Source organism: Eurosta solidaginis, chromosome 3 (genome assembly GCF_040869045.1).
Source record: "Eurosta solidaginis isolate ZX-2024a chromosome 3, ASM4086904v1, whole genome shotgun sequence".
NCBI lineage: Eukaryota > Metazoa > Arthropoda > Insecta > Diptera > Tephritidae > Eurosta > Eurosta solidaginis.
In genome coordinates, this window is record NC_090321.1 from 220,066,446 (window position 1) to 220,093,141 (window position 26,696).

The 26,696-nt window shown below is 37.5% G+C and overlaps 1 protein-coding gene across 1 annotated transcript in view; it reads right to left on the reverse strand.

The window, feature by feature from the left end:
- Positions 1 to 5,192: 5,192 nt before the first annotated feature.
- The window catches only part of LOC137245097 (uncharacterized), a 67,290-nt gene continuing 45,786 nt past the window's right edge, over positions 5,193 to 26,696 (reverse strand). The window contains exons 3-6 of the mRNA XM_067775216.1: positions 23,287 to 23,588; positions 22,499 to 23,032; positions 5,618 to 5,770; positions 5,193 to 5,465 (exon numbers count right to left, since the gene is read on the reverse strand). Coding sequence (XP_067631317.1) covers positions 5,382 to 5,465; positions 5,618 to 5,770; positions 22,499 to 23,032; positions 23,287 to 23,588 — 1,073 coding nt within the window. The 3' untranslated portion in view covers positions 5,193 to 5,381. The remainder of the gene's footprint in view (positions 5,466 to 5,617; positions 5,771 to 22,498; positions 23,033 to 23,286; positions 23,589 to 26,696) is intronic.

Genomic DNA, 26,696 nt, shown 5'->3' on the forward strand with positions numbered 1-26,696 from the left:
AGGTCCTGGTTTTTGATAGGGTTTTTCAGTTTAGTCGTTAAAACAAATTTCTGGTAACACTACGGAATCAATCAGTCTATGTGAGGTCCTCATGGACCGGCCAGTTCAACCTAACCTAACCTCCCACTTACAGCGAAGGTAACAGCAAAGAGAATATCCAACATACATACACACGCATATAACTAGAAGACAAACGTTAATATCGGATACATTAAGGAGAAATAAATAAGCAGCTGTTAACGAAAAGTCTAAACCTTCGGAGAAATATGCGAACAAGGCAACGGAGAGTATAAAAGCAGCGCAAGCTGAGGAATAATGAGTCAGTTTGATTATAACACGCTTTTAGTGAAGTACACGAGTATTGTAATTGTGAAGTACTAATACTACAGTAGAGTTATAAATAAAGGAGATATTGTTATACTGAATATTTAAGTTATTTATTCGACGGTTCAGCGATTCGAAAGATAGCAGGTGAAAAATAATTAGAATTTCCTAAAATTCGTTACACTATTGATACAATTGAAACCCCCAATTCCTTAAAGCAAAACACCCGGCCTATTTGGCCGATCATCCTAATTTAAGCCTTAAACTAACATATGATTGTGCCAAATTTATATAGGGTGGCAGTTATTTTTTTTAATAATAATTTTAATAAAACATGCTAAGTTAAATTATTTAATTGCTGAACAGGGCGAAGCATTTCTTAGGCGGCGTGCCTTGTAGCCGCTTATGCTTGGCGAACATAAGCCGTGGTTTTTTACACGCGTATACGTTTACGTTTGCGTGTAAAAAACGCTTATCCTCGCTTAGATAATGCTTAGCAGACCCATCTAGCGGCAGTGGTTAAATAACTAGCTACAGCACAGGGTGTACCGAAAAGCGGAGACATAACCCTATGATGGTCATAGCGTATAACATATTGCTGAATCAGTTGCGATGAATTGTGGACACGCAGCATTTTAAGAGGTGATACATAGAATTAGTGTAGAGGTGAAACAGAGACACATATTTCAGTAACATCTGAGTATAATGCGTATTGAAATTTAGTAATGCTAATTTTATGCGCAGCAATTTCAGGTATGCATTTAAAGTTTGACGTTTAGCAGTCCATATAAAGTTTAAGCGTAAACGTCTATAGATGTAAAAAAAAAACACAGGTATAAACAAATGATCTCCAACCTTTCCCTTTTTATAATGCTTACATCGCACAGCAACCACTGTTATGTTCTGCGATTCACATCTGTAAATAAATTGCGGACAACAAACTTTTACTTTACGGACTGGACATAGTTTCTTGAACATGTTATGATAAACTATTTTTTATGCGAACTGGGTCAGATATCGATCCATAAAAAATGTTATTTACGAATAATTCAAATCGTTTGGAATTTGGTACTTTCCCTAGAATATTATATGGGATGCCTTTACTGCGTGAAATGAACCACGGTCCGAACTGTCCAATTAAAAATTAAATAAGATGCGTTTTGGGAAGGTGGAATTGAGAATATTTGGATCAGGAATCGACTTATTAGAAACAAGTAAGGAAGGTTAAGTTCGGGTGTAACCGAACATTACATACTCAGTTGAGAGCTATGGTGGCAACATAAGGGAAAATAACCATGTAGGAAAATGAACCGAGGGTAACCCTGGAATGTGTTTGTATGACATGTGTATCAAATGAAAGGTATTAAAGAGTGTTTTAAGAGGGAGTGGGCCATAGTTCTATAGGTGGACGCCATTTAGGGATATGGCCATAAAGGTGGATCAAGGTTGACTCTAGAATTTGTTTGTACGATATGCGTATCAAATGAAAGGTGTTAATGAGTATTTTAAAAGGGAGTGGGCCTTAGTTCTATTGGTGGACGCCTTTTTGGGATATCGCCATAAAGGTGGACCAGGGGTGACTCTAGAATGTGTTTGTACGATATGGGTATCAAATGAAAGGTGTTAATGAGTATTTTAAAAGGGAGTGGTCCTTAGTTCCATAAGTGGACGCCGTTTCGAGATATCGCCATGAAGGTGGACCAGGGGTGACCCTAGAATTTGTTTGTACGATATGGGTATCAAATGAAAGGGGTTAATTAGCATTTTAAAAGGGAATGGCCCTTAGTTCTATAGGTGAACGCTTTTTCGAGATATCGCCATAAAGGTGGACGAGGGGTGACTCTAGAATGTGTTTGTACGATATGGGTATCAAATGAAAGGTGTTAATGAGTATTTTAAAAGGGAGTGGTCCTTAGTTCCATAGGTGGACGCCGTTTCGAGATATCGCCATGAAGGAGGAACAGGGGTGACCCTAGAATTTGTTTGTACGATATGGGTATCAAATGAAAGGGGTTAATGAGTATTTTAAAAGGGAGTGGTCCTTAGTTCCATAGGTGGACGCCGTTTCGAGATATAGCCATGAAGATGGACCAGGGGTGACCCTAGAATTTGTTTGTACGATATGGGTATCAAATGAAAGGGGTTAATGAGTATTTTAAAAGGGAGTGGTCCTTAGTTCCATAGGTGGACGCCGTTTCGAGATATCGCCATGAAGGTGGAACAGGGGTGACTCTAGAATTTGTTTGTACGATATGGGTATCAAATGAAAGGTGTTAATGAGTATTTCAAAAGGGCGTGGGGCTTAGTTCAATAGGTGGACGCCTTTTCGAGATATCGCCATAAAGGTGGACCAGGGGTGACTCAAGAAAGTGTTTGTACGATATGGGTATCAAATTAAAGGTATTAATGAGGGTTTTAAAAGGGAGTGGTGGTAGTTGTATAGGTGGTTGCCTTTTCGAGATATCGGCATAAAGATGGACCCGGATGACTCTAGAATGCGTTTGTACAATATGGGTATCAAACGAAAGGTATTAATGAGTATTTTAAAAGGGAGTGGGCCTTAGCTCTATAGGTGGAGGCCTTCTCGAGATATAGCTATAAAGGTGGACCAGGGGTGACTCTAGAATATGTTTGTACGATATGGGTATCAAATGAAAGGTGTTAATGAGTATTTTAAAAGGGCGTGGGGCTTAGTTCTATAGGCGGACGCCTTTTCGAGATGTCGGCATAAAGGTGGACCCGGATGACTCTAGAATGCGTTTGTACAATATGGGTATCAAACGAAAGGTGTTAATGAGTATTTTAAAAGGGAGTGGGCCTTAGTTCTATAGGTGGACGCCTTTTCGAGATATCGCTATAAAGGTGGCGTTTTCCAGATATCGACCAAAATGTGGACCAGGGTGACCCAGAGCATCATTTGTTGGAAAGCGCTAATTTATTTATATATATATTACCACGAACAGTATTCCTCCCAAGATTTCAAGGGTTTTTTATTTAGCCCTGCAAAACTTTTTCATTTCATTCTACTTAATATGGTAGGTGTCACACTCATTTTACAAAGTTTTTTTCTAAAGTCATATTTTGCGTCAATAAACTAATCCAAATAAAATTATGGCACTTTTTTCGTTTTTCGGAACTTTCGATATCGAAAAAGTGGGCGTGGTCATAGTCCGATTTCGGTCATTTTTTATACCAATACAAAGTGAGTTCAGATGAGTACGTGAACTGAGTTTAGTAAAGAGATATCGATTTTTGCTCAAGTTATCGTTTTAAAGGCCGAGCGGAAGGACAGACGGTCGACTGTGTATAAAAACTGGGAGTGGCTTCAACCGATTTCGCCTTTTTTCACAGAAATAAGTTATCGTCCCAGAATCTAAGCCCCTACCAAATTTCACAAGGATTGGTAAATTTTTGTTTGACTTATGGCATTAAAAGTATCCTAGACAAATTAAATGAAAAAGGGCGGAGCCACGCCCATTTTGAAATTTTCTTTTATTTTTGCATTTTGTTGCACCATATCATTACTGGAGTTGAATGTTGACATAATTTACTTATATACTGTGAAGATATTAAATTTTTTGTTAATATTTGACTTTAAAAACATTTTTTTTTAAAAGTGGGCGTGGTCGTTCTCCAATTTTGCTAATTTTCATAAAGCATACATATAGTAATCGGAGTAACGTTCTTGCCAAATTTCATCATGATATCTTCAACGACTGCCAAATTACTGCTTGCAAAAATTTTAAATTACCTTCTTTTAAAAGTGGGCGGTGCCACGCCCGTTGTCCAAAATTTTACTAATTTTCTATTCTGTGCCATAATTTCAACTCACCTACCAAGTTTCATCGCTTTATTCGTCTTTGGTAATGAATTATCGCACTTTTTCTGTTTTTCGAAATTTTCGATATCGAAAAAGTGGGCGTGGTTATAGTCCGACATTGTTCATTTTAAATAGCGATCTGAGATGAGAGCTCAGGAACCAACATACCAAATTTCATAAAGATACCTCAAAATTTACTCAAGTTATCGTGTTAACGTACGGACATGGCTCAATCGAATTTTTTTCGATACTGATGATTTTGATATATGGAAGTCTATATCAATCTCGATTCCTTTATACCTGTACAACCAACCGTTATCCAATCAAAGTTAATATACTCTGTGAGCTCTGCTCAACTGAGTATAAAAAATTGATTTATGGTTGGTGAGGGAGAGAGATAGATGGAGTGGTAAATTGAGCGGGATGGAGAAAGAAAGGTAAGAGAAAAACGAGGTTTCCTGGAAGGAAATAGAGTTGCGGAGAAGAACAGGGACGCATGAGGGACAGGGAAATGCAGAGGCAGACCCAGATAGGAGGGGGAAGGCAGTGTGAGAAGGTGAAGCTGAGGGCGAGGAAGAGGCGATAAAAATAGAGAGTAAAAGTAGGAGAAGAAGGGAAATAAATAGTGGAAAATAAGTTTGGAGAAAAAAAGAGGAAGAGGTAAGGTTGGAGTTGGGTCTGAATATAGCTCTCCAAGGTAGGGGAAGATCTTTAAGTCCCGAAATGTTTCCTAAGGTGCTTTAAAACAATGCAACGTCTATTGAACATAGATATACGTACTTCTGGTTTGAGTTGCGGTTTCGGTTTATGCCGAGTTGTAGGCCTATGTCCCAGCTTTCTATTACGATTGCGATGTCCGACACCAGTTCCGGTTGTGCTTCTAGGTTCGGCTCCAGTTTCGTATATATGTGCTGGAGAAAGTCTGATATTTTTAAAATTCAATCAATGAAAACAAATCAAAATTTGAGTTTGCTTGCGTTCATTGTGACAGGCAAACTTCCACCATCCGTTATTTCAAAGTGACACCAGCAGCAAAACGACGCAAGAGTCTATTTTGTTTGGGCCCTAAAAAACTTGGCATTTTTATTTTTTTAATTTTGTTTAATCTCGAAACCTTAACTTATCGATTACATACAGATTTTAAGCACACATAATTTATATATTCCGTAACATACATATATGCATATTCAAGTGTCATATTACTATTTATAAACACATTTATAGTTAAGAAGTTTATTTAATTAATTTGAACTGATCCCTGTTTTGCTACACTCAAGCCACCCAAAGATTCTTGCAGTGAACGTAAAATGCCAATTGGGATCTAAAAGAGTAGAGTAAAAAAAAATATTAATTAGCTCAAGTTATAATAACAGCATTAATTATGCAAACGAAAAGTTGATATGATGATATTTAATTTTAAAATGAATAATGAACTCAATTTTAATTGTGGCGTAAAAACATAAAAAGACTTACCTGCAAAGCGCTTGTAACTACAGCTGGACGAATGTTAACCTTCGTTTCGGTCGATGCAGGAGCAGCAGGATAATCGAGTTGTGGTTGTTCCACATTTTTAATTAGATATTTCGTTTTTGGTGGGACATTCACTTCTGTATTGGGAGTATAATACTGTTGAGAGTAAAACGAAAGTTTAAGTTTAATTAAGTTAATTCAAATATGTTAAAGTTTTATAACGATACATTAGGGTGGTTTGAAAATTAAGCTATAAATATTTAAGTTGCTGATTTAAAAGCGATGGAAGATTAAGATTTGGGTATTTAATGCAGGTGGGGTGACATAACGCCAACGAACATAAGCTCAAATGATCTTATGTCCACTTTAAATGGTCATAAGGTCAATGAACTCTATGACCACTTTAATTGGCCATAAGGTACATTGACATTCTGAGCTTTTGAAATTTTACGTAAGGAGCATTTGGGAGACTTCCATTTTGCCTTTTGAACATTTCGGATAAAATGCCGTAATCATACTTTCACTTAATTGAAGCCAGCACAAAAACAAAAAAAGCCCCACAGAATGAATTTAACGTTTATTTGAATAAGTAGTCTATATTGTGCATCTTCAAGACTGTGGATTTTAGTCGCCTATGACGGCAGCCATGTTTCACACGGGAATTATATTTCAGAATAGAAAGCTAGTATTTGGATGTGATTGGCTATATCTGTATTAAAGATAAAGTAGTATTAGTTTCCTGAGTTGTGCCACGCGCCTTTTAAAAAAAGTTAAGTTCTTCACAAATACTTGAAAAATATATCCAAATTCTGGAGAGTAGGGTTACGAGAGAGGAGGTAGATAGGTAGAGGAAAAAGATATTGAAGATGAGGTGAGAAGAAGACTGGAAAAGGGAAAGGAACAGGTCGAGGGGAAAGGCAAAAAAGGGCAATATGAAAATGGAACAGAACGCGTCGGCAAAGGAATAGTAGGTAATTTGAAGGGTGAAAGAGGGAGAGAAGAGGGATGAAAGAGCAAGATGGAGGACTAGAAAGTTCAAAAAGGGTGAAAATTAAGGCAAACGGTTGCAATAAAAGTACAACAAAAGTAGAGATGGAGAACGTGTGAGTTGTGGAAACTAAGAGAGAAATAGGTGGAGGTAAAAAGTAGGAAGACGCGAAGAGAAACGGTGGAGAGAAGGAATATGACGAAAGATTGGAAGAGGAATCGAGAAGTAAGGAAGGAAGTGGGAATGGGAATGAAAGCGGAGAGTGGGAGGGAACGTTGCCTGGAAGCCCGAATGCGAGAGAGGAGGTTAGGAAAAAGCTGACAATCGAATGAAGAGTACGAGGACGGCAAATGGGAAGGCAAAAGGAAAAAGGGGCAAAACAGAATTGGAAAATTATGGTTGCCGTTGAAGAGCTAGAGAAAGGAACAAAGAGAAGGAATGGAATAAGAGAATAGTGAGGAATGGGATAGGAATATTGTCAGTGAGCGGCAGAGCACGAGAAAGGGTTAAAGAGAGGGAGTGGAAGAAAATAATTACTAGGCAAGGAATACTAAGGGTATAAGTGAGTGGAGAGGAACAAAGAAAAGGGATAGAGACCAGATAGAGACTACAATAACAGTGATAGTATGAGCAGGAGTAAAATTAGAGGCGGATGGGTAGAAGTCGTCAAAGGGAAATCTATGCATTGTCAATATTAGACTATACCACCGCACAACTACTGAGTTGTCATTATCAATTTATGCAAAATCTTGGTTGCAGGAAGAAGGTATTTGGATTTTTTTTAGCAATATTAGACTAAATCCCCACAAAGTTAGTGGGCACTACCAATTTATGCAAATCCTGGCTGCAGGAAGAGAAGATTGTGGTTTCTTGAGTAAGCGGAATTGCGAAAGATCAAGGTACCAAGTGAATTTTCTGCAGCAACTTTGAAGATTATGACTACACAAAAAAATGTTTTATAATTAAAAAAATTTAACAAATTGGTTTTTCACAGCACTCAACAATTTGTTACCACCCTAATGACTTTGTCATACATATACACAATGAATATATTCAGGATAAAGCTACGTATATTTCAATACTAGTGTTAGTACTTAATGCTAGTATACAGTAGAAAAAGTCCTCTACCTTTTCCAAACCACAATATTTAAAATAATTTAAAATAGACCAAATTTCACTTATAATTTTTGTGTAGATATGTAATAACTTAACCCTATGCATACATACATATGTGTTAGTTTTTATATTGCACCTGTTTGTGCTTTCTTATTGTGTCAAACACCATTATTTGCTTAAATTTTACATTTTAAGTTTTAACTATTTCCGGCTATGTAATTGACACGAAATAAATAATAGTTTAAAAAAAATACTAAAAAAACACGCTTTTATAGCTAACGGAATTAAAAAATAGAAAATAATTTTCAATTAAAAAGAGTTTATATAACAGTAGTAGAAGGTCAAACAATCATTTATAGCTAATCACCTCAAAATAAAATTATAATAAAATTTAAGTTATTAACAGAATAAAAAGCGTAAGATACATTTGCCTACATTTCATATCTTTCCTCTCAGATAGTTGCCAATAGAATGATTGTAACATTCAATATCAAGCACCCCACGCTTTTTACTGTGGATTAAATTATTCTGTTAATAACTTAAATTTTATTATAATTTTATTTTGAGGTGATTAACTATAAATGATTGTTTGACCTTCTACTACTGTTATATAAACTCTTTTTAATTGAAAATTATTTTCTAGTTTTTAGTTCGGTTAGATTTAAAAGTGTGTTTTTTTTTAGTTTTTTTTAAACTATTATTTATTTTTAATTTTTTAGTTCAAGTAATTTTAAAAGTTTTGGTCGAGAGTGATGAAACCTCGAAACGCTAGCGGTCCATGGATAAATCCAACCCCACGGCACCGAAAAGGGCCAAGACGCAGGGAGGCTGGACGCAGTCTTTCCCCGAAATTGCCAAGGGTCGGCAGATCATTGGCATTATAGACGAGAGCAGCGAAGATGGCAGGATCCCGAAAAATTAAATTAAATTTTATTAATAACTTAATTAACTATCGTTAACCTTATGTCACCCCACAATCACATTATTGCATTGTCATCGAGCCTTGATACGTGTGCAAAGTTTCAATCAAACTTATGGCCATTCAAAGCGGTAATAAGGCCTATTGACATTATGGGCGTTGACCTTATGTCACCACACCATCACATTAATGCATTGTAATCGAGCCTTGATACGTGTGCAAAGTTTCAATCAAACTTATGGCCATTCGAAGTGGTAATAAGGCCAATTGACCTTATGACCGTTGACCTTATGTCATCACACCATCACATTAATGCATTATCATCGAGCCTTGATACGTGTGCAAAGTTTCAATCAAACTTATGGCCATTCAAAGTGGTAATAAGGCCAATTGACCTTATGGCCGTTGACCTTATGTCACCACACCACCACATTAATGCATTGTCATCGATCCTTTATACGTGTACACAGTTTCAGTCAAACTTATGGCCATTAAAAGTGGTAATAAGGCCAATTGACCTTATGGCCGTTGACCTTATATCACCACACCATCACATGAATGCATTGTCATCGAGCGTTGATACGTGTGCAAAGTTTCAATCAAACTTATGGCCATTCAAAGTGGTAATAAGGCCAATTGACCTTATGGCCGTTGACCTTATGTCACCACACCATCACACTAATGTATTGTCATCGGTCCTTGATACGTATGCAAAGTTTCAAATTAATCAAACTTCTAGAAACCGGTGAAAATTAAGCTCAAAGATTCCGTTACATAGATACAGGCCAAGCTAATAAAAGCGTGTTAGAAACGACTTAAGTATATAAAACACATTTCAAAATAAACTTTCTCAAATTTCTTTCATCTTAGGTAAGGTTGAACTAGTGGTCAATAAAGACCTGACATAGACTAAATATGTCTATAGCGCTACCAGAACTTGTTTGACAACCAAACAGAAGAACCCCATTCAAAGTGGTAATAAGGCCAATTGACCTTATCGCCGTTGACCTTATGTCACCACACCACCACATTAATGCATTACCATCGAGCCTTGATACGTGTGCACAGTTTCAATCAAACTTATGGCCATTAAAAGTGGTAATAAGGCCAATTGACCTTATGGCCGTTGACCTTATGTCACCACACCATCACATTAATGCATTGTCATCGAGCCTTGATACGTGTGCAAAGTTTCAATCAAACTTATGGCCATTCAAAGTGGTAATAAGGCCAATTGACCTTATGACCGTTGACCTTATGTCACCACACCATCACACTAATGCATTGTCATCGGTCCTTGATACGTATGCAAAGTTTCAAATTAATCAGACTTCTAGAAACCGGTGAAAATTAAGCTCAAAGATTCCGTTACATAGATACAGGCCAAGCTAATAAAAGCGTGTTAGAAACGACTTAAGTATATAAGGCACATTTCAAAATAAACTTTCTCAAATTTCTTTCATCTTAGGTAAGGTTGAACTAGTGGTCAATAAAGACCTGACATAGACTAAATATGTCCATAGCGCTACCAGAACTTGTTTGACAACCAAACCGAAGAACCCCATTCAGGTGAAGGGACTTACAAAAATGTGTTATAGAATAACTCTGTTCTTTTGGCAAATACCAGAAGTTTTCTAGAATCTAGCTTAATTGTTGCCTCGATATCTGGAAACTCTGCCGCCTTCAATGGTTGGAGCCTTGACCTGGCGAGCGCAGGACTGTAACAAGAACGCGCTCAACTGCAGTGCTTCCTGCAGCTCACACATCCTACACCTGCTCTTACTGACGAGGCCTAACTTATAAGCATGTGAAGCCAGAAGGCAGTACCGGGTTAGTATGCCCATCGTGGGCCTTAAGTCTTCTCTCAGTGATAGAGATATGACTAAAGTTTTCAGTTAAAATTTTGCAGCACCGCGCTTCTGCTCACGCCTTTCCTGCTTAATGCATCCTATGACAATCCTGTCTCCTTTTGAATTTTCGCAAACAGATTGGGACGTCTACCGTCGATTCAGCGAGTGTAGTACCCCCCTTTGCCAACTGATCGGCTTTTCCGCTATCTTTTTTGCTCTTATCTTGATCGGAAACACAGTATAAATGTTTGTTCCGCCCTGAGCGTAGGTTTTCCAATGGTTCTTTGCATTTCTTGATGAAATACTGTGTAAGTTTATTGCCCTTATCGCTTCCTTGCTATCAGTATATATACTGACGCGACTGCAGCTTAGGCAGGTTTCCTCCAGAATTTCTGCAGTTTTCTTAACGATCAAAATTTCCGCTTGAAAGGCGCTACAGTAATCTCGCAGCCTGTAGGATTTACTTGTTGATGGATCGACACAGTAAACAGCAGACCCGACCACTTCCGTTAGTTTAGAACCATCGGTATACACATGTAACTAAAGCATTTTCTGCCATTTCTGAACCCTAGCGCCAACCATCCGGCTCAATAGTGGCCCTTAGATCTCATTCGAAGCTCAGGCACGGAACCATATATTCCGTTTGCGAGATATTATATGGCGCTTTACTAAGACATTGCGATTACGATTGTTAAACAAAAACCGGATTTCCAAAAGCACATCGAAGGACATTAAGCGAAGTCCTTGCTAATGCTTTTAAAAGAGTCCTGCCCCCGAATTGCAACCTTCGCTATCGCTAAAACTCCATCGCCAAAAATCTCTAAAAATGTATGAAGTTTGTAGAAAAGCATGCAACATTTATCACCCTAAGGAACAACCGCATAAGACCTATTTAAAAGTATAGCAGTTAGGCTGTTATTCCTTTTGACGCTATGGTACTAAATGCTGCATGGTTCCCTGCGCTCTTGATATTGTTTTAGGTATTTCTGGCGATGGAGTATTGGCGTTAGCAAAGGTTGGTATTTGGGAGCTGGTCTTTTTAAGAGTGTGGTGTTTTGTCGAATTTATTCATAAACTAGAACGCACCAAATTTTAGCAGCTTAATAAGGTGTTCAAAATCTAGAGAGAATATTTATAGGCATATAAAAGGCAGGGAAGCAGGAATGGTTTATGGCCCCTCTAATATAGATTGTGGCCATAAGGAAGTTTCTTATAGAACTCGAAGACAGTAATTGACTTACCACGCGGATAACCTGACAATGCTTGACAAATAAGCAGTTCAGAGTATTGAATAAATAACTATAGGGGACCGTTAGCATAAAACAATGGACCATCGCCTGAGCTGTTTAAAGACAAAGGGATAAAGTTGGACAAATGAACGCATTCCCTCTGATCGAAAATTTTGCCAGCTAATTCTGGCGGAATCAGCCTGCTTTTTACTGCCGTTAAGGTGCTATCTACGTGATAAATCTACCATCGGACAGATTTTTAGGATATGCCAAATACTGGAGAAGCTCACACATGAACAAGCCAACGCGCACCATGGCTTTCTTGACTTCAAAGCAGCTAAAAACTTAGTGCCTGTATGCTCCTATGTCTCTATTTCAATTCCCTGAAAAATGATGTAGAATAACTAAATCACTTTGATTGATTAAATCTTTTTATTCTTAGAATTTTTAATTAACCAGGAATTAGTCGGGAAATGCATTCGTTTTTTTATATTAGGAATATAATTGAAACTCGCTTTTAAACTACTTACTTACATAATTGGCGCTTAACCGTCTAAACGGTTATGGCCGGTATTTATCCGAGGCTTGTTGTTATATTTCATTGGAGTATGGTTTTACGTGGCGGGTCCCAAGCCCAGCGCACAACCCGCTCAGCGGGAGTGAAAATATTACTTGGCACGTTTATATAGCGAGCCGCTTGCTCCAAGACAGACGCCCGCTTGCAGCCGCACCTAGAGGTGTACAGACGCTGCCGATGGGATCTCCACCGGCTAGCCCTTAAACCGATTATGGCTGAGTGGCCTAGCCAGGTTGTCGCCTTCTCACATTAGCTCACCGCTAAACGGGTGTTTAGCGGCTACCCAGAGGATACTTGGCCGCAAGCGACCGGCATACTGAGCTGCTTGAACCGCATGCAAAAGAATCGCTCTGACCATTCCCAGGTGAATGGCGGACAGAAGCTTTCCCCACTTTCGTGGACTTCTACACACGGCTCCACCCTCCTCGCTTTTAAATTGTTTACTTTTTTTTATAGAGTTTACCTTTCTGCTCGAAAACAAGCAAAACTTTCGAGACCCGAGAAACCAAGAACTTCTCGTGGCATTCTCGATGTTTAAGCCAGTCGCTGTGCTAGTTGTATTCCATGTATTCCGTTGTTTTAATACCCAACGGTACTTGTACGCTGGGTATTTTAACTTTGATTGGATAACGGTTGATTGTATAGGTATAAAGGAATCGAGATAGATATGGACATAGATATATCAAAATCAGCAGTATCGAAAAAAACATATAAATTGGCAAACTTCTTTAAAAAATACAACATTAACACAGCGTTCAAAACATCGACAAATCTAGGGCGGGAACTAAGAATTAACACTAACTCAGAGGATCCGTTTAGCAGCCACGGCGTATACAAGCTTGCCTGCGGATGCCAACATAGTTGCATAGGACAAACAGGACGGCAAATAAGAACGAGGCTCAGAGAGCACATTAGAGGTTACAACAAAAAAAAACACGGAATCCAAATAGTATACCAGAGTCTAACTTCGCGAATCACATGGTCGAAAATGAAAGTTCCCCAGCAAACATTAATAAAACAGTTAGGACATACAAGCAAAATGCCGACGTCTCAACGTATTCGAAAACATGGAAATCTACAAACAGAAAACAAACATTCGACGGTAAAATAAAAAACGAACAGATAAACGCAATATTCGAGCCTTTAAAACTTGTTTACAAGAAACACACAACAACAAATAAACATAAAACAATTAACGCAACAAAACAAAAAACCCACAAAGAAGATCAAACGACTAAAACTATGGAATTTTACCTGCCTCAGTCAGCTACACAAAGCGATCAGTAAAAACCGCCCTCGGTTCTGAATGAACACACAAAACATACATATAACTAAATATACACAAGCATCAATTTTGACAATACCTGCTCATATACCTACGAACTATAAATACAGGACAAACGACAACAACAGATCAGAACAAAAATTGACACTGATGATGGCACAACGCCGAAACCGGTTTGTCTCAAAACCAAATTTGACAAGGGATGACGGAAAATCGTTCCAATATACAAAATTTAAAAAAATTTTGAAAATGGGCGTGACCCACCTCTTTTTTTGTTACTCTTTCCAAAACACTTTTAATGCCATAAGTTGAACAAAAATCTCCTAATCCAAACGAAATTTGCCATAAACATTTTTTTCTTAGGTACAACTGTTAAATTACATTTTCACCTGCTGAAGTTCATTAGTGGTAGACTCTGTATACTTTTTGCTTCTTTTGAACGAAAATTAGTTCAGAATAGAACCATATAAGCATTATTGCGCAGCCTTATAACACTATTAACCGCACAAAGCAAACAACAACAGGGTTTCAAGTGCATAGCTGGGTATGTAATGTTCGGTTTCACCTGAACTTAAACTTTCTTACTTGTTTATGTGTGGTTTTGTCGAAATTTTCGCTTGTGTTTCAAAAGAAATAGGAAGCTCTAAGTCGATAAACTTGAATTTCGAGAACTCGCCAGTAAACTCTAAGCTTCTATTAATAAAACACAAATAAAAAATATCTAGCTTGTTATTATTCAATTAATTGAATTAAATTTAGTTAAGCTCAATTTTCAACGCTAATCTAAAGCACAAAAAAATTCATCAACCATATAATGCATAAGATAAAAAAATTAGGCATTAATTTCCATAAGCAACAACTAAGAAAACAAATTAAAATACGTAAATATTAGAGCGGGTTAAATTTTTTTTCCATCAGATGTATAGAAAAAACGTAATCTACAAAAATCATCATAGCTTCTGATTTTGCAAAAATCATCATAGCTTCTGATAGAATTATAAGAAAATGTCATATTGGTCTTACTTTAAAGGTTTTTTACGTACATTTCAGAATCTGTATTAATATCTACAGTGTTTTTGATTTTTGGTAGAGATATGAGAAATTAGCCTAAAATGAAGTTTCAACTACTATATTATCAATTTCAACAAATTCCTTATATAAATATCTTTCTATTCCTTGTATATGCATTGGAATATTGGGATCATCTAGTGTTGGCTCATCATAATCTAAGAATTATACCAAGTGATCGAATGGAATATTTCTTGTGAATGCCGGTTCAGATAGTAAATTATCGTCATTCAGGCCAATCATCAGTATAATCTGAAGCATTAACATTGATATTACATTTTTTGTAATCTCTGAGTTTAGTTGGTTGTTATAGAAAAAAAAACGTGAAGGTGTTATGGCTGTTACAGCAGAAAGTCATGAAAAACAACCACGAATGGAGAGCAAAAAAAGATTTAAAAAAACAATAACACAACATTACTTTTATTTTAAAAAATACGTTAAAATGGTCAATTCTAATTAAAAAAATAATTTTTTATATAAATTACATTAAAATTACAAAAATTTTGTTTTTTGCTAATTATTTGAAAATACAGGTTTTTTTTTGAAAATTTTTTCTACTAAAACGAATTCGAAAAAACAGTCTGAATGAAAGTTTTTGGAAATATTCTGAACTTATTTTAGCTGTAAGGGAAAAAATGTCCATAAGAAATTTGTTAAAAATGATAATATAGTAGTTAAAAGTTAATTTTAGGCTAATTTCTTATAATTTAAGCCTGATATCTCTACTAAAATTAAAAAACACTATAGATATTAAGACAGATTCTGAAATGTACGTAAAATACCTTTGAAGTAAGCCCAATATGATATTTTTCCTATAATTCTATTAGAAGCTATGAAGATTTGCATGGCAAAACCCTACATTAATATGGCAAAATAACTATTTGCAAAAGTGGGGACTAGAAATCGGACTTAGAGCTATGGTGTCTTCAACAATTTTTCTTAGAATCATATGTATATTACGTTTTTGCTATACTCCTGAGGAAAAAAAATCCATCCATACAATTTGACCCGCTCTAATAAATATATAAAAAAAAAGTGTTGCCCACATCTACGGCAACCACAAACTCTATTTAGCATATTGTAAAGCTGTTGTTTTTGTTGTATATTAGTGGTAAGGGCAATTATTTGTATTTAACCGCACAAATTGCATATAATGCCACGTGCAGTCAAACAACTGACAGCGAAACCATGCAATGTGTGAAACAGCCGGTTTTATTTGTTGTGGGTTTTTATATTTTTGGTTTGTTGTTGTTTTTTGTCTGTTTTTGTATACAAACATTTTGTACTACAAAAGTTAGTGTGAGTACAGCAAAAAAAAAATGTTGTATAGCCACCATTTGAATGTTTTGCTGTGTAGTGAGAGCATTGAGCATTGAGTGTACGTGGCGTATGAGTAACTATTTTTTAGCAGCGTCAACAAGGCGTTCAACTACAACTAGTCGTATTTATAGTTATTCTGTAATTGCAGAATAAAGGCCCCATTACTGATACTTAGCATAGACTTGACTTGGCTTGAGAACTGTCACTTACAGTTCTGTTAAATGAACATTGCATGTTACTGTTTACTCAAAACTTAGCACCTTGACTTAGAAGTCTGTTGAATTTTGATTTTCTATGTAAGTTCTAAGTGACGCTTACATTTTGAGATGCCATTTGTTTGTTTCCATTTCATTTTGACATTTTGTCATACAAATTGAAATTTATTGATTATGATGCCAGATTGTATGCGCTAAGTGGAGTATAATCAAGGCTAAGTTGCCAAGTTTACGCCAAGTCAAGTCAAGTCTATGATAAGTATCAGTAATGGGGCCTTAAGCCGACATAATGTTGTGTCAGCGTTAGAAGCGTTATTATTTCAAACGTGTCTATGCATGCATGCCTGCATTCGTGTACGTGTGTGCTTGCAGATGTTTTTAAAAGTTTTGTTGAATTTAAATACATTTTCTCCAGGGATCCTAACAGTTAAAATTTTTACTATGAAAATCGCTGGTTTAAATAAATATTATCATATTAAAAAAATTTAAATTATAAAAGAACACATTTTGAGGTTTTTAATTCGCTCGAAAAATAATAATCAAGTCTATGCTGAGTTCCGAAGCCATTTGAAAAGTAAAACTTTGCTCATTCCGAGTTGATTACCTGATGGTGTTCTCAATTTCGATATGTTCGAATCGATTTAGCATCGTTTTCATGTTGTTTCTATTTCGACATTTCCTTTTCATTTCTATGGTCTAGCCGTTAGAGCGCTGGCAGATGAGAGATATGCGGTTCGAATACTTCCAGAACTTTTTTTGTATAGAAACAAAAAGATTATAAGCTCAGGTATTAAGCGGCAGGCAAGTAAAATAGTGGAGAAGGGTACGAAGTAGAGAGATTAAGATAGTTCTCTCACAGTACAGGGCAGCATTTTTCTTGCCTAGGGTCGGCTTAAGGCGTGGATATGGTGAGTAGGGCTACCCACCCAGGGTGGTTAATTCCCCAAACGAGCGCGTAAAAACTAAAATTTGTTTGCCCATGATGAGTTTAGTTCCAGGGTGGATAGTCCTATCCGCCTTTCGCCGTCCCTGGAACCACCCGTGGGAGCCTTGGTCAATATAACCGACCGGATGGATTAGCACTTGGTATGAGCCGGCGATGCAGTATAGACATATACAAATCTGATCGTGAACAAAATTTTTACCTATATGCAACTTTATATTCTTCAGCGCCACAAGGAAGAAAAGATTTAGGCATTATAAAAAAGCAGCATCCGCTGGAGCAACAAACCGCCTCTTAAGCGGTAAAAAGGTCCCAGTCTCAAAGCCATTAGAATAATGCAAGGCGCAATAACCTTCGAAGAGATTTTAGGATGAGCTTCTCTTACAATTTGGTAGGACGGGAGATACATATTTTACAATGACTCCGAACGCAAGGCAGAGAAATTTTCACTGAGAAGCCTTTCATGGCAGAAATACACTCAGAGAATTTGCCAAATCATTGCTGAGGGGCAACCTCGATTAGATAAGCTTTTTCATAATTGAAAAACTTGTTTGTAAATTTTTAATATGGCTTTGCTCGGGGCTTCAACCCAGTATCCTAGGTATGGTAGGCGGAGCACACTACAAACACACCATGCCTGCCGCCAGAGCTGTGGAGAGAGGTCAAATAGAAGTAACGCTCTGACTTCTCCGAGAATAAGAATGACGTTACGAAGCAGCGCTTAGTGGATGTACCAATCTCTTTGTATATTGGAGGTCAGTAAAAATGGAGACCTTAGCTTTGTGATCACGTTATTGTAGCAAAAGTCGAGTGAATCTTCGCTTTGGTGGGATGTTACAATGGGATTAAGTTCATTGCATAGAGCAGCACCGCGTCTAAAGGTGGCTATAAGGAGTTGTTCCTGACCGTTAAACGCAGGGCACGAGCGCACAGTTTGAGTGGTGGGTAGATCGCACATTACTAAAGACGAATATATTGTTCCTATGCAAGGTGAAGTTGGAGGATGCGTTGCTCCTTCTGCTGGCCATAATACTGATATACCAACATAGGATTTGAGGGTAATTAGTATTACGGCTAATGAAGGAGGGTCAAAACCACCATCTCCATCATACGTGTATCCCAATGGTGCAACCAGTATTTATTTGCGCCTCTGAGAGATAAGTGCTTCCAACCACAACCATAATACATTAGAAACAGGCGGGGTAGAAAGTGACCTCGAAAGCTTTAAAACAAAGGGGGCAAGAGCGGACGTAGACATAGCTAAGAAGGTATAGTCGGTGGACAAAGAGTGCATCGGTGTTGGGAGTTCTACAATTACCCTTCAGTAGACTAAAGTAGCGTAGAGTCAGTACTTCCTAAATTTTTATGCGCCATGGTTCTCTTCTGGCGGTTTTATTTCGGCGCTCGGAGCGCCGACTCATTTAGTACGCGAAATCGGAAAGCAAGTTAAGAACAAGTTATGGGAGAGAAACAGCAATGCTTATCTGTGCTGCCTATTAACCGTACTGAAGACCCCGCGGTGGTGGCCGTTGAGAAAGAAGGAGCAGCAAATTTTTGTGGCTACCTGACTTTGCTCATATTACGGTGAAATCACATGGGAAGCAAAAGAGGTTGGTAAAAAAAGTAGGACGCAAAGAATGGTGGTCATTCGCATCCATACCACAGTGTGAGGGGAGAAGGCTATATAAAAGATACTGAAGGACATACTTCTTAGACTACACTTCATCAGCTTCAACATCCCCCTGTAGAAGATAAAGAATGACAATATATTAAAGAACCCTAGAGCAATGGACTGGACCGAATTCACCGCAGTATGGAATATCAAACTAGGGTAACCTAAGGAATTAGAGGAATGCAATTATATAAGAGAAGTTCTATACAAGGGTGAAATAGTCCAGAAAGTGATAGAGAAGAAGAGCGAGGAATCAGCACGTAGTCGTAAAGATTGCCTTGAGGCCCTCTTTGACGCATATTTTCCAACAGGGAATGCTGAGAAAGAGCTGGTATACTGTAATTACCCTTTGACCTCGGAGCGAGTGGGGACAGGGTTGAGTAGAGGGTTACATTTGTTTCGAAGCTTAAGTTACCGATCTTAAGGCCACAATAGAGGTGGACGGTTAGCGCAAGGGTGCTCAAATGGCGGACGAGGCGATACATGTGTCTACAGATGGTTCCAAACTAGTGGAAGGAGTAGGGTCTGCGGTAAACTGTGCTGATCCTGAAATAAACAGATCCTACAGGCTGCCAGATTACTGTAGCGTTTTCCAAGCGGAAATAGTAGCCGTAACCAAAGCAGTAGAAACTCTGGAAGAAAATAGGCCAAGCTGCAATCGTGTTACCTTTTATATTGATAGACAAGCAGCAATTAAGGCAATAATCTCGCATAGCACAGCTTCTAAATGCATGTTAGAGTGTAGCAGTCCCTGGCGAGAATCGGGACAGGGAAAAGCATACATCTATATCGGGTCCCAGGGCATATGGGAATAGATGGGAATGAAAAAGCGGATGAACTAGCTAAAAAGGGCGCATCCCTTGAAGCTTGCTCCGTAGACGTCTCAATTAGACTGGGTGAAATTAAACGAAGGCGAGAGGTGCACATGATCGATCAAGCAGGAAAGGCGTGGGTTCAAGCGCGGGGCTGTAGAGTGTCGAAGATTATGTGCAGGTCTTACAACCTGAGTTTAGCAAAGTTGCTTCTATCATTAAAAAGAGAGGACTGTAGACTCATGACGGGTATTCTGACTGGACACTGCCTTCTGGCGTCACTTTCGTGGACTTCTACACACGGCTCTACCCTCCTCGCTTTTAAATTGCTTACTTTTTGTATAGAGTTTACGTTTCTGCTCGAACACAAGCGAAAATTTCGAGACCCGAGAAACCGAGAACTTCTCGTGAGATTCTCGATGTTTAAGACAGTCGCTGTGCTAGTTGTATTCCATGTATTCCGTTGTTTTAATACCCAACTGTACTTGTACGCAGGGTATTATGACTTTGATTGGATAACGGTTGGTTCTATAGGTATAAAGGAATCGAGATAGATATGGATATAGATATATCAAAATCAGCAGTATCGAAAAAAACTTCATACTGAAAAAAAAAACATATAAATTGGCAAACTTCTTTAAAAAATACAACATTAACACAGCGTTCAAAACATCGAAAAATCTAGGGCGGGAACTAAGAATTAGGACTAACTCAGAGGATCCGTTTAGCAGCCACGTAGTATACAAGCTTGCCTGCGGATGCCAACGTAGTTGCATAGGACAAACAGGACGGCAAATAAGAACGAGGCTCAGAGAGCACATTAGAGGTTACAACAAAAAAACACGGAATCCAATAGTATACTTCACGAATCACATGGTCGAAAATGAATGTTCCCCAGCAAACATTAATAAAACAGTTAGGGTCCTACACATACAAGCAAAATGCCGACGTCTCAACGTATTCGAAAACATGGAAATCTACAAACAGAAAACAAACATTCGACGGTAAAATAAAAAACGAACAGATAAACGCAATATTCGAGCTTTTAAAACTTGTTTACAAGAAACACACAACAACAAATAAACATGAAACAATTAACGCAACAAAACAAAAAACCCACAAAGAAGGTCAAATGACTAAAACTATGAGACTAGCAAAGTTGCTTCTATCATTAAAAAGAGAGGACTGTAGACTGATGACGGGTATTCTGACTGGACACTGCCTTCTGGCGTCACATGCCTTTAAATTAGGCTTGGTCAGTGATAGCAGATGTAGGAAGTGCGGGCTGGAGGAGGAAACTATCGAGCACGTTCTGTGCTCTTGCCCTGCGCTTGCCAGGCTAACACTCCAGCTATTAGGAGTGATACAGCTGTGAGATCTAGAAGCAGCACGTGGATTAAATCCTAGGAAGCTTCTAGTGTTTGCCAAGAGGACGGAGTTATTTTATAACATAGGTTCTAGTTTTTGATGGGGTTTTTCGGTTTGGTCGTTGAAACAAACTTCTGGTAACAATACGGACTTATCCAGTCTATGTGAGGTACTAATGGACCGGCAAGTTCAACCTAACCTAAGTCACCGAGTTGAGAAGAGGAACTCCGTCCTCTTGGCAAATACTTGAAGTTTTCTAGGATCTAGCTTAACTGCCGCCCCGAGATATGGCAATTCAGCCGGCTTTAATAGCTGGAAACCTTGACCTGGCGAGCGCAGGACACGAATATACACCTAGATCTATAAGCATATGACGACAGTATGCAGTGTCCAGTTAGTATGCCCATCGTGAGCCTTAAATTTTCCCCCTTCAGAGATATGAGTCTAACATCGTAGGATTTGCACACATGATCTTAGAAATTTTGCAGCCCTGCGCCTCTATCCACGTGTTTCCTGCCTGATGGATCATATGCAACATTCTTGTCATAAGAAGTGACTAGAACTCATAAACCTGAAGTTTTGGGGACCAAAAGTTTTAATAGTCATAACAATTTTTCGAGCGAAATAAAAAATGCAAAAAACAACAAAGTAAAATAAGTCAAAACCTTGCTATCATTCGAGCGTAATAGAAAACCTAAAAAATTGATATAATTTTCTGAGCGAAAAATAGAACTCAAAATATGATAATAATAAATACAAAATAAAAATAGCCATAATTTTTCCAACTAAATGAAACAACTCCAAAAATAAAACAATTTTTCGAGCGAAATAGAGAAACTCAAAAATTGAAATAATTTTTCGAGTGAAAAATAAAACTCAAAACATAACCAAAATTTTGCAAGCAAAAGTAAAAAGTACAAGAATAAATTTTTTTACGAGTGGAATAAAAAACTCAAAAAAACTTTTTCGATTAAAATAAAAAACTGAAATAATAACTTACATTTTTCGAGCGAAACATAAAACTAAACAAAAACCATTACTTTCTGCACCAAACAAAAAAAAAAAAGAGGAAAAGAGAAAATCGAAAAAATAACTAATATTTTCAGAGGGAAACAAAAAAATTAATAAATAATCAATATTTTGGTAGTGATAAAAAACTCCACTAACAAAGTTTTTTTGAGCGAAATAAAAATCTACAAGAATTTTAATTTTCCGCGCGAAATAAAAAACAAAAGAAAATTGCATAATTTTTGGAGCGAGATAAAAAACCCGAAAAAAAGAGCTATTGTCATCCGAGCGAAATAATAAAACTCAAAAAATAAAAATAATTTGTCGGCCGAAATAAAAATCTCAAAAAATTACCTTGTTATAAGACCACTAACAAGCTAAAGAAATAATTTCTTCAAACTGATTTAAAAAACAAAAAATTACAACCATTGCGATCTCTGATTTAATTGCAGTTTTTTTTCTTCCACTAATCTCATTTAAATTCCGCACAACAGAGCAGTTTTGTCTGAGATACCTGCGCGTATTGTTGCACCAAAGCATCTCTTTGCTGTTGTTTTTGTTGTTGCGTATTTCTACTACCAACTCTTGCCTCAATATCCGTGGCATGTTGTGCCTGCTCGCGTTGACGCTTTAGTTGGCGTTGCAATTTATGTTGTGTCCTTAAACGTGATTTTTGTCGTAAGCGTTGTTTAGTCACCACGATTGTGGGAATAGATGCAGATGATGATGATGGGGGTGGTGGTGGTAGCGGCGCTGCTACATCTTTTTTATTGTACCATTCAGCGTATGACGATTGTGGTGCATTTTCAACTTTTTGTTGGCTGTTATTGCGTTTCACACTCTTTGTGGTGCCAGAACCGACGTCGACTGCAGCTGTGTTACTACGCTCAGGATATTGCACGTCAACGACATTTGGCAGTATGGTTTTTTTAGTTGTAGCTGTAGCAGCAGTATTGTCATCATCATTGTTGTCCTCATTGTGGTTTGAAGTTTTTGTTGAAGTTGCAGCTGCAACTGTTTGTATGTCATCGGCACGATTATGTACGGTCTGTTGGGTAATATGGGTTTTGAGGTCAGATTTATTATGAAATTTATTTATTTTTTACACTGAGTGTGTATGCCTTAGGAAATATTTTGATGTATATAAACACATACATGTACAATAGTAAATAAGTAAGAACGTTACTGTCTTCGGCTGTGGCTGAAACTTTTGTATTTTCACACCTTAATATATTCTAAAATATGTTCATCTTATATTTGTGTTAAATATACATAAATCGTTTTGTTTTTCAGAACACTTACGATGCGATGTTTTTGAACGTGATACTTCTTGGGTGGCTTAACCTTTTGAACTGTATGTACGCTTTCTACATCTGACTTAACATCAACGCTTACAGGTTCATCATTACCCATTGTTTCCAATTGGCTGTTGTGTGATTTCGTGCGTGTGAAGGTGTGACTTTTCGTGCTAGCCACGGTTTTACCATTCGAAAAAGCTTGTGCGCCCATAAAACCTCCCTTGTTAGTATCACCACCTAGTACAGCTGCAGCACCAACTTGTGGATTGGCCTCAGCACCAGCGTACAATAAGCCAGCGGCATTGCCTAGAGATGGAAATAACAAAAAGTTAGTGAGCAAATTGCTTGAATTGAATTGCTCGCTAATTAAATTAATATTGATATAATAGTGAACAGCGGAAGCTTTGCTTAAAAAGCACTGCTAAAAGTCCAATATTACGAAGCTCTTGAAAGCGCGCCTATAAGTATTCCGCATATTTAGGATTAAAAACATATAGAAATAGTATGTAATTCAGAAACATGTCCAAGTAACCATCGCCGTTTGTAAACTTTGTATTTTTTCTCTGATATCAATAACGAATATAAATTAGAATTCATGAAAATTAGAATGCTACAAATATTTAAAAATCGAAAATTAACTGCTGAATGTTTCGTCCAAAAAAGAGATTTCCGAGAAATTTAGGAACAGCAAGCCGAACTTGAATCTACGTAAAATTTTTTTTTGGCTGAAACATCGTTAACTAAGCAGTAAGGTGTAAATTGAAGGGAATTTACTTCCAATATAGCGGTTCTACCTTATAGAAACCTAGAACAAATATGATATGCGTGTGGCTCCAGGACAAGGTTATGATGTGGTTATTAGAGGTGCCACCAATATAGCATTTTGTAAGAGCTGAGTTTTGTTTTCTGGGTAGGTATGTCCTTTGCTCGTCAACAACCTCGACATAGGAACACTATAGACATAGCTATATCTTCTACTTTCTATCTAGGTTTGATTTTAGGCGGTAGAAGATTTTCTTGCCTTTTTTATTATTACTGTCTTATATCAAGCCGAATACGATTAATCCTGCGTACAAAAAAATTTTGTCCATCAAAAGCTTTCAGCCACTCGAAAAAAGTCCAAAGCTGGTATTCAATCTCCTTGAACAAACAAGAAGGAGTGCAATACATTAAGAACTTAAGGTCGAATTTTGGGAAGGTTTTCAACGAATAAAATTTAATAGGTGAATTTCAGAGAAGTATAGGACCTCCTCGGAAGTGTTTTGGCAAACATTCCGGGTGAATTTCTACCATGAAAATATTCTCAGTAAAAATTCATCTGCCTTGCAGATGCCGTTCAGAGTCGGCAATTAACATGTAAGTCCCGTCCCGCCAATTTGTGGTGAGAGAAGCTCAGCCTAAATCTCCTAGTAGGTAAATCGCGCCAATTATTAATTTTTTTATTTTTATAGGACCTCCATGAGAGAATATAAAAAAAGCCGCAGTGTAATAATAACATCCTGGCGAGAATATTCTGCGTCAATAGAGTCCACAAAGCACTCAGCAAATCCTGAAAAGATTCTAGGCAAAAATCATTCAAATAAGACATTTGTTAATCAGCCGTTGAAACCCTGAACACACTTAAATAAGGTAATCTTCCAGATGGTCACGGTAAACGGGCGCACATAATAGAAACGGCACAGCAGAAAGCAACTGACGCACTAATAGGAAACATTTTGGCAGAAGATAAAACTGCCAGAGCAATCAATCACTTCTCGTCACGTTAATCACCAGGAGTAGATAGTATATCCCCATCACGGTGTGAAAGCCCCGAAAAGCGTTGGTTAAAGAACTAAAAAAAATCTTCTCTGCATGCATTCGTTACAACCACATTCAATCCATGTGTGGCTTTCATCCCAAAGTCGAGAAGAAGGGGGTATGAGCTAGTCAAATATTTGAGCCACTAGTCGCACATCTTTTGTGTTAAAAACACTTAAGAGATGTCTTGATATAACCATAAGGGAACTGTTTGATGGGCAGCCTTTCCCACAACACATACACTTTAGGGGAAAATCCGCAGAAGCAGCGCTACATGAGGTGAAGAGGACAGCCAGAAATTCCAGTTGTTGATGTGGAAGGCACTTCAACAACGTGAAGCTGAATCGATAGAATCAATTGTCCTAAGGTCAGAAGTGAAGACACCAATAATGAATTAGATTCCGTCTCTTCTTCCTAACTCCGAAATATCAGCTATATAGAGGCATCAGATATAGATATCATATATGTAGTCACACCTCAATTTGCGATGATATCCCAGTAAAACTCGACACAATGGTGTGAGGATTTTGGGGTACGCTGACGATGTACCTTTGACGCTTTTCAATTCCGCACATTGTGGAAAAAACCGCTTTTGGCTTCTAAAGGACTAGCTGTCATAGTTGGTTTCAAGGTATGAGTCAGATTGCCTACATATCTTATATCAGCTTCACTCCCTTCCAAGATGAGTGGGCGTAGTTATCATCCGATTTCGATCATTTTGAAAAGTTATGGAACACAAATGTCAAGGAATTCATACCACCGAATTTCAATACGATATCGCAATATTTACTCAAGTTATCGAGTGCACAGACAGACGGACGGACGGGCGTGGCTAAATCAATTCCTTTTTTCATACGGAGCATTTTGATATATGGAAGTCTATATTTATCTCGATTCATTTATGCCGTTACGATCAACCGTTATGTTACCAAAGTTAATATATTCTCTGGGCAAAGCACACTGAGTATAAATACCATATCTATATTGAAGTTGACCAGATATTCTGAAGAGCTTTTTTCGAGTTTCTCTAAAACTCGAGCATATCAAGTAAGATGAGACTGCGATACTTCAAAAGAATTGAAGAGTTTCGCTTAAAGAAGTTTTACAAATTGCGTTTATTATAATTATTTTTACTAGGGCCGTTTTCTCATGTGAACTTTTAGAGTTATGTATCTTCCCTATAAACAAAAATTTTTTTCACAAAAAATGTTTTTATAGGAAAGATTAACCTTAAATTTTACATGAGAAAACGTTCTTTACTTATACCGTTTTCACACAGAAATTTAATCGAATCACAATTCTATTTAATGAAATAATTAAGTTTCCCTTTTCATACAGGGTCTCTTGCTCCATTAAGCGAACATTGGGGCTGCTGACCCCCAAACAAATATTTCGCTTTTACAAAAAATAGGATAATGGAAAGCAGCCGTTTGCTTCTTAACTATAAATACAATCAAAATAAGATGCATGTTCAACTACCCATGGATGAGCAAAACCGACTGGATTTTTTTTTAAATAGAGCAATAATGAGATAATTAAGAATTTGTATTTTGTGTGGAAGAATGAGTTCAATTAGGGCTTTATTGTAGAAAACTTGACTAATTATTTCATTAAGCC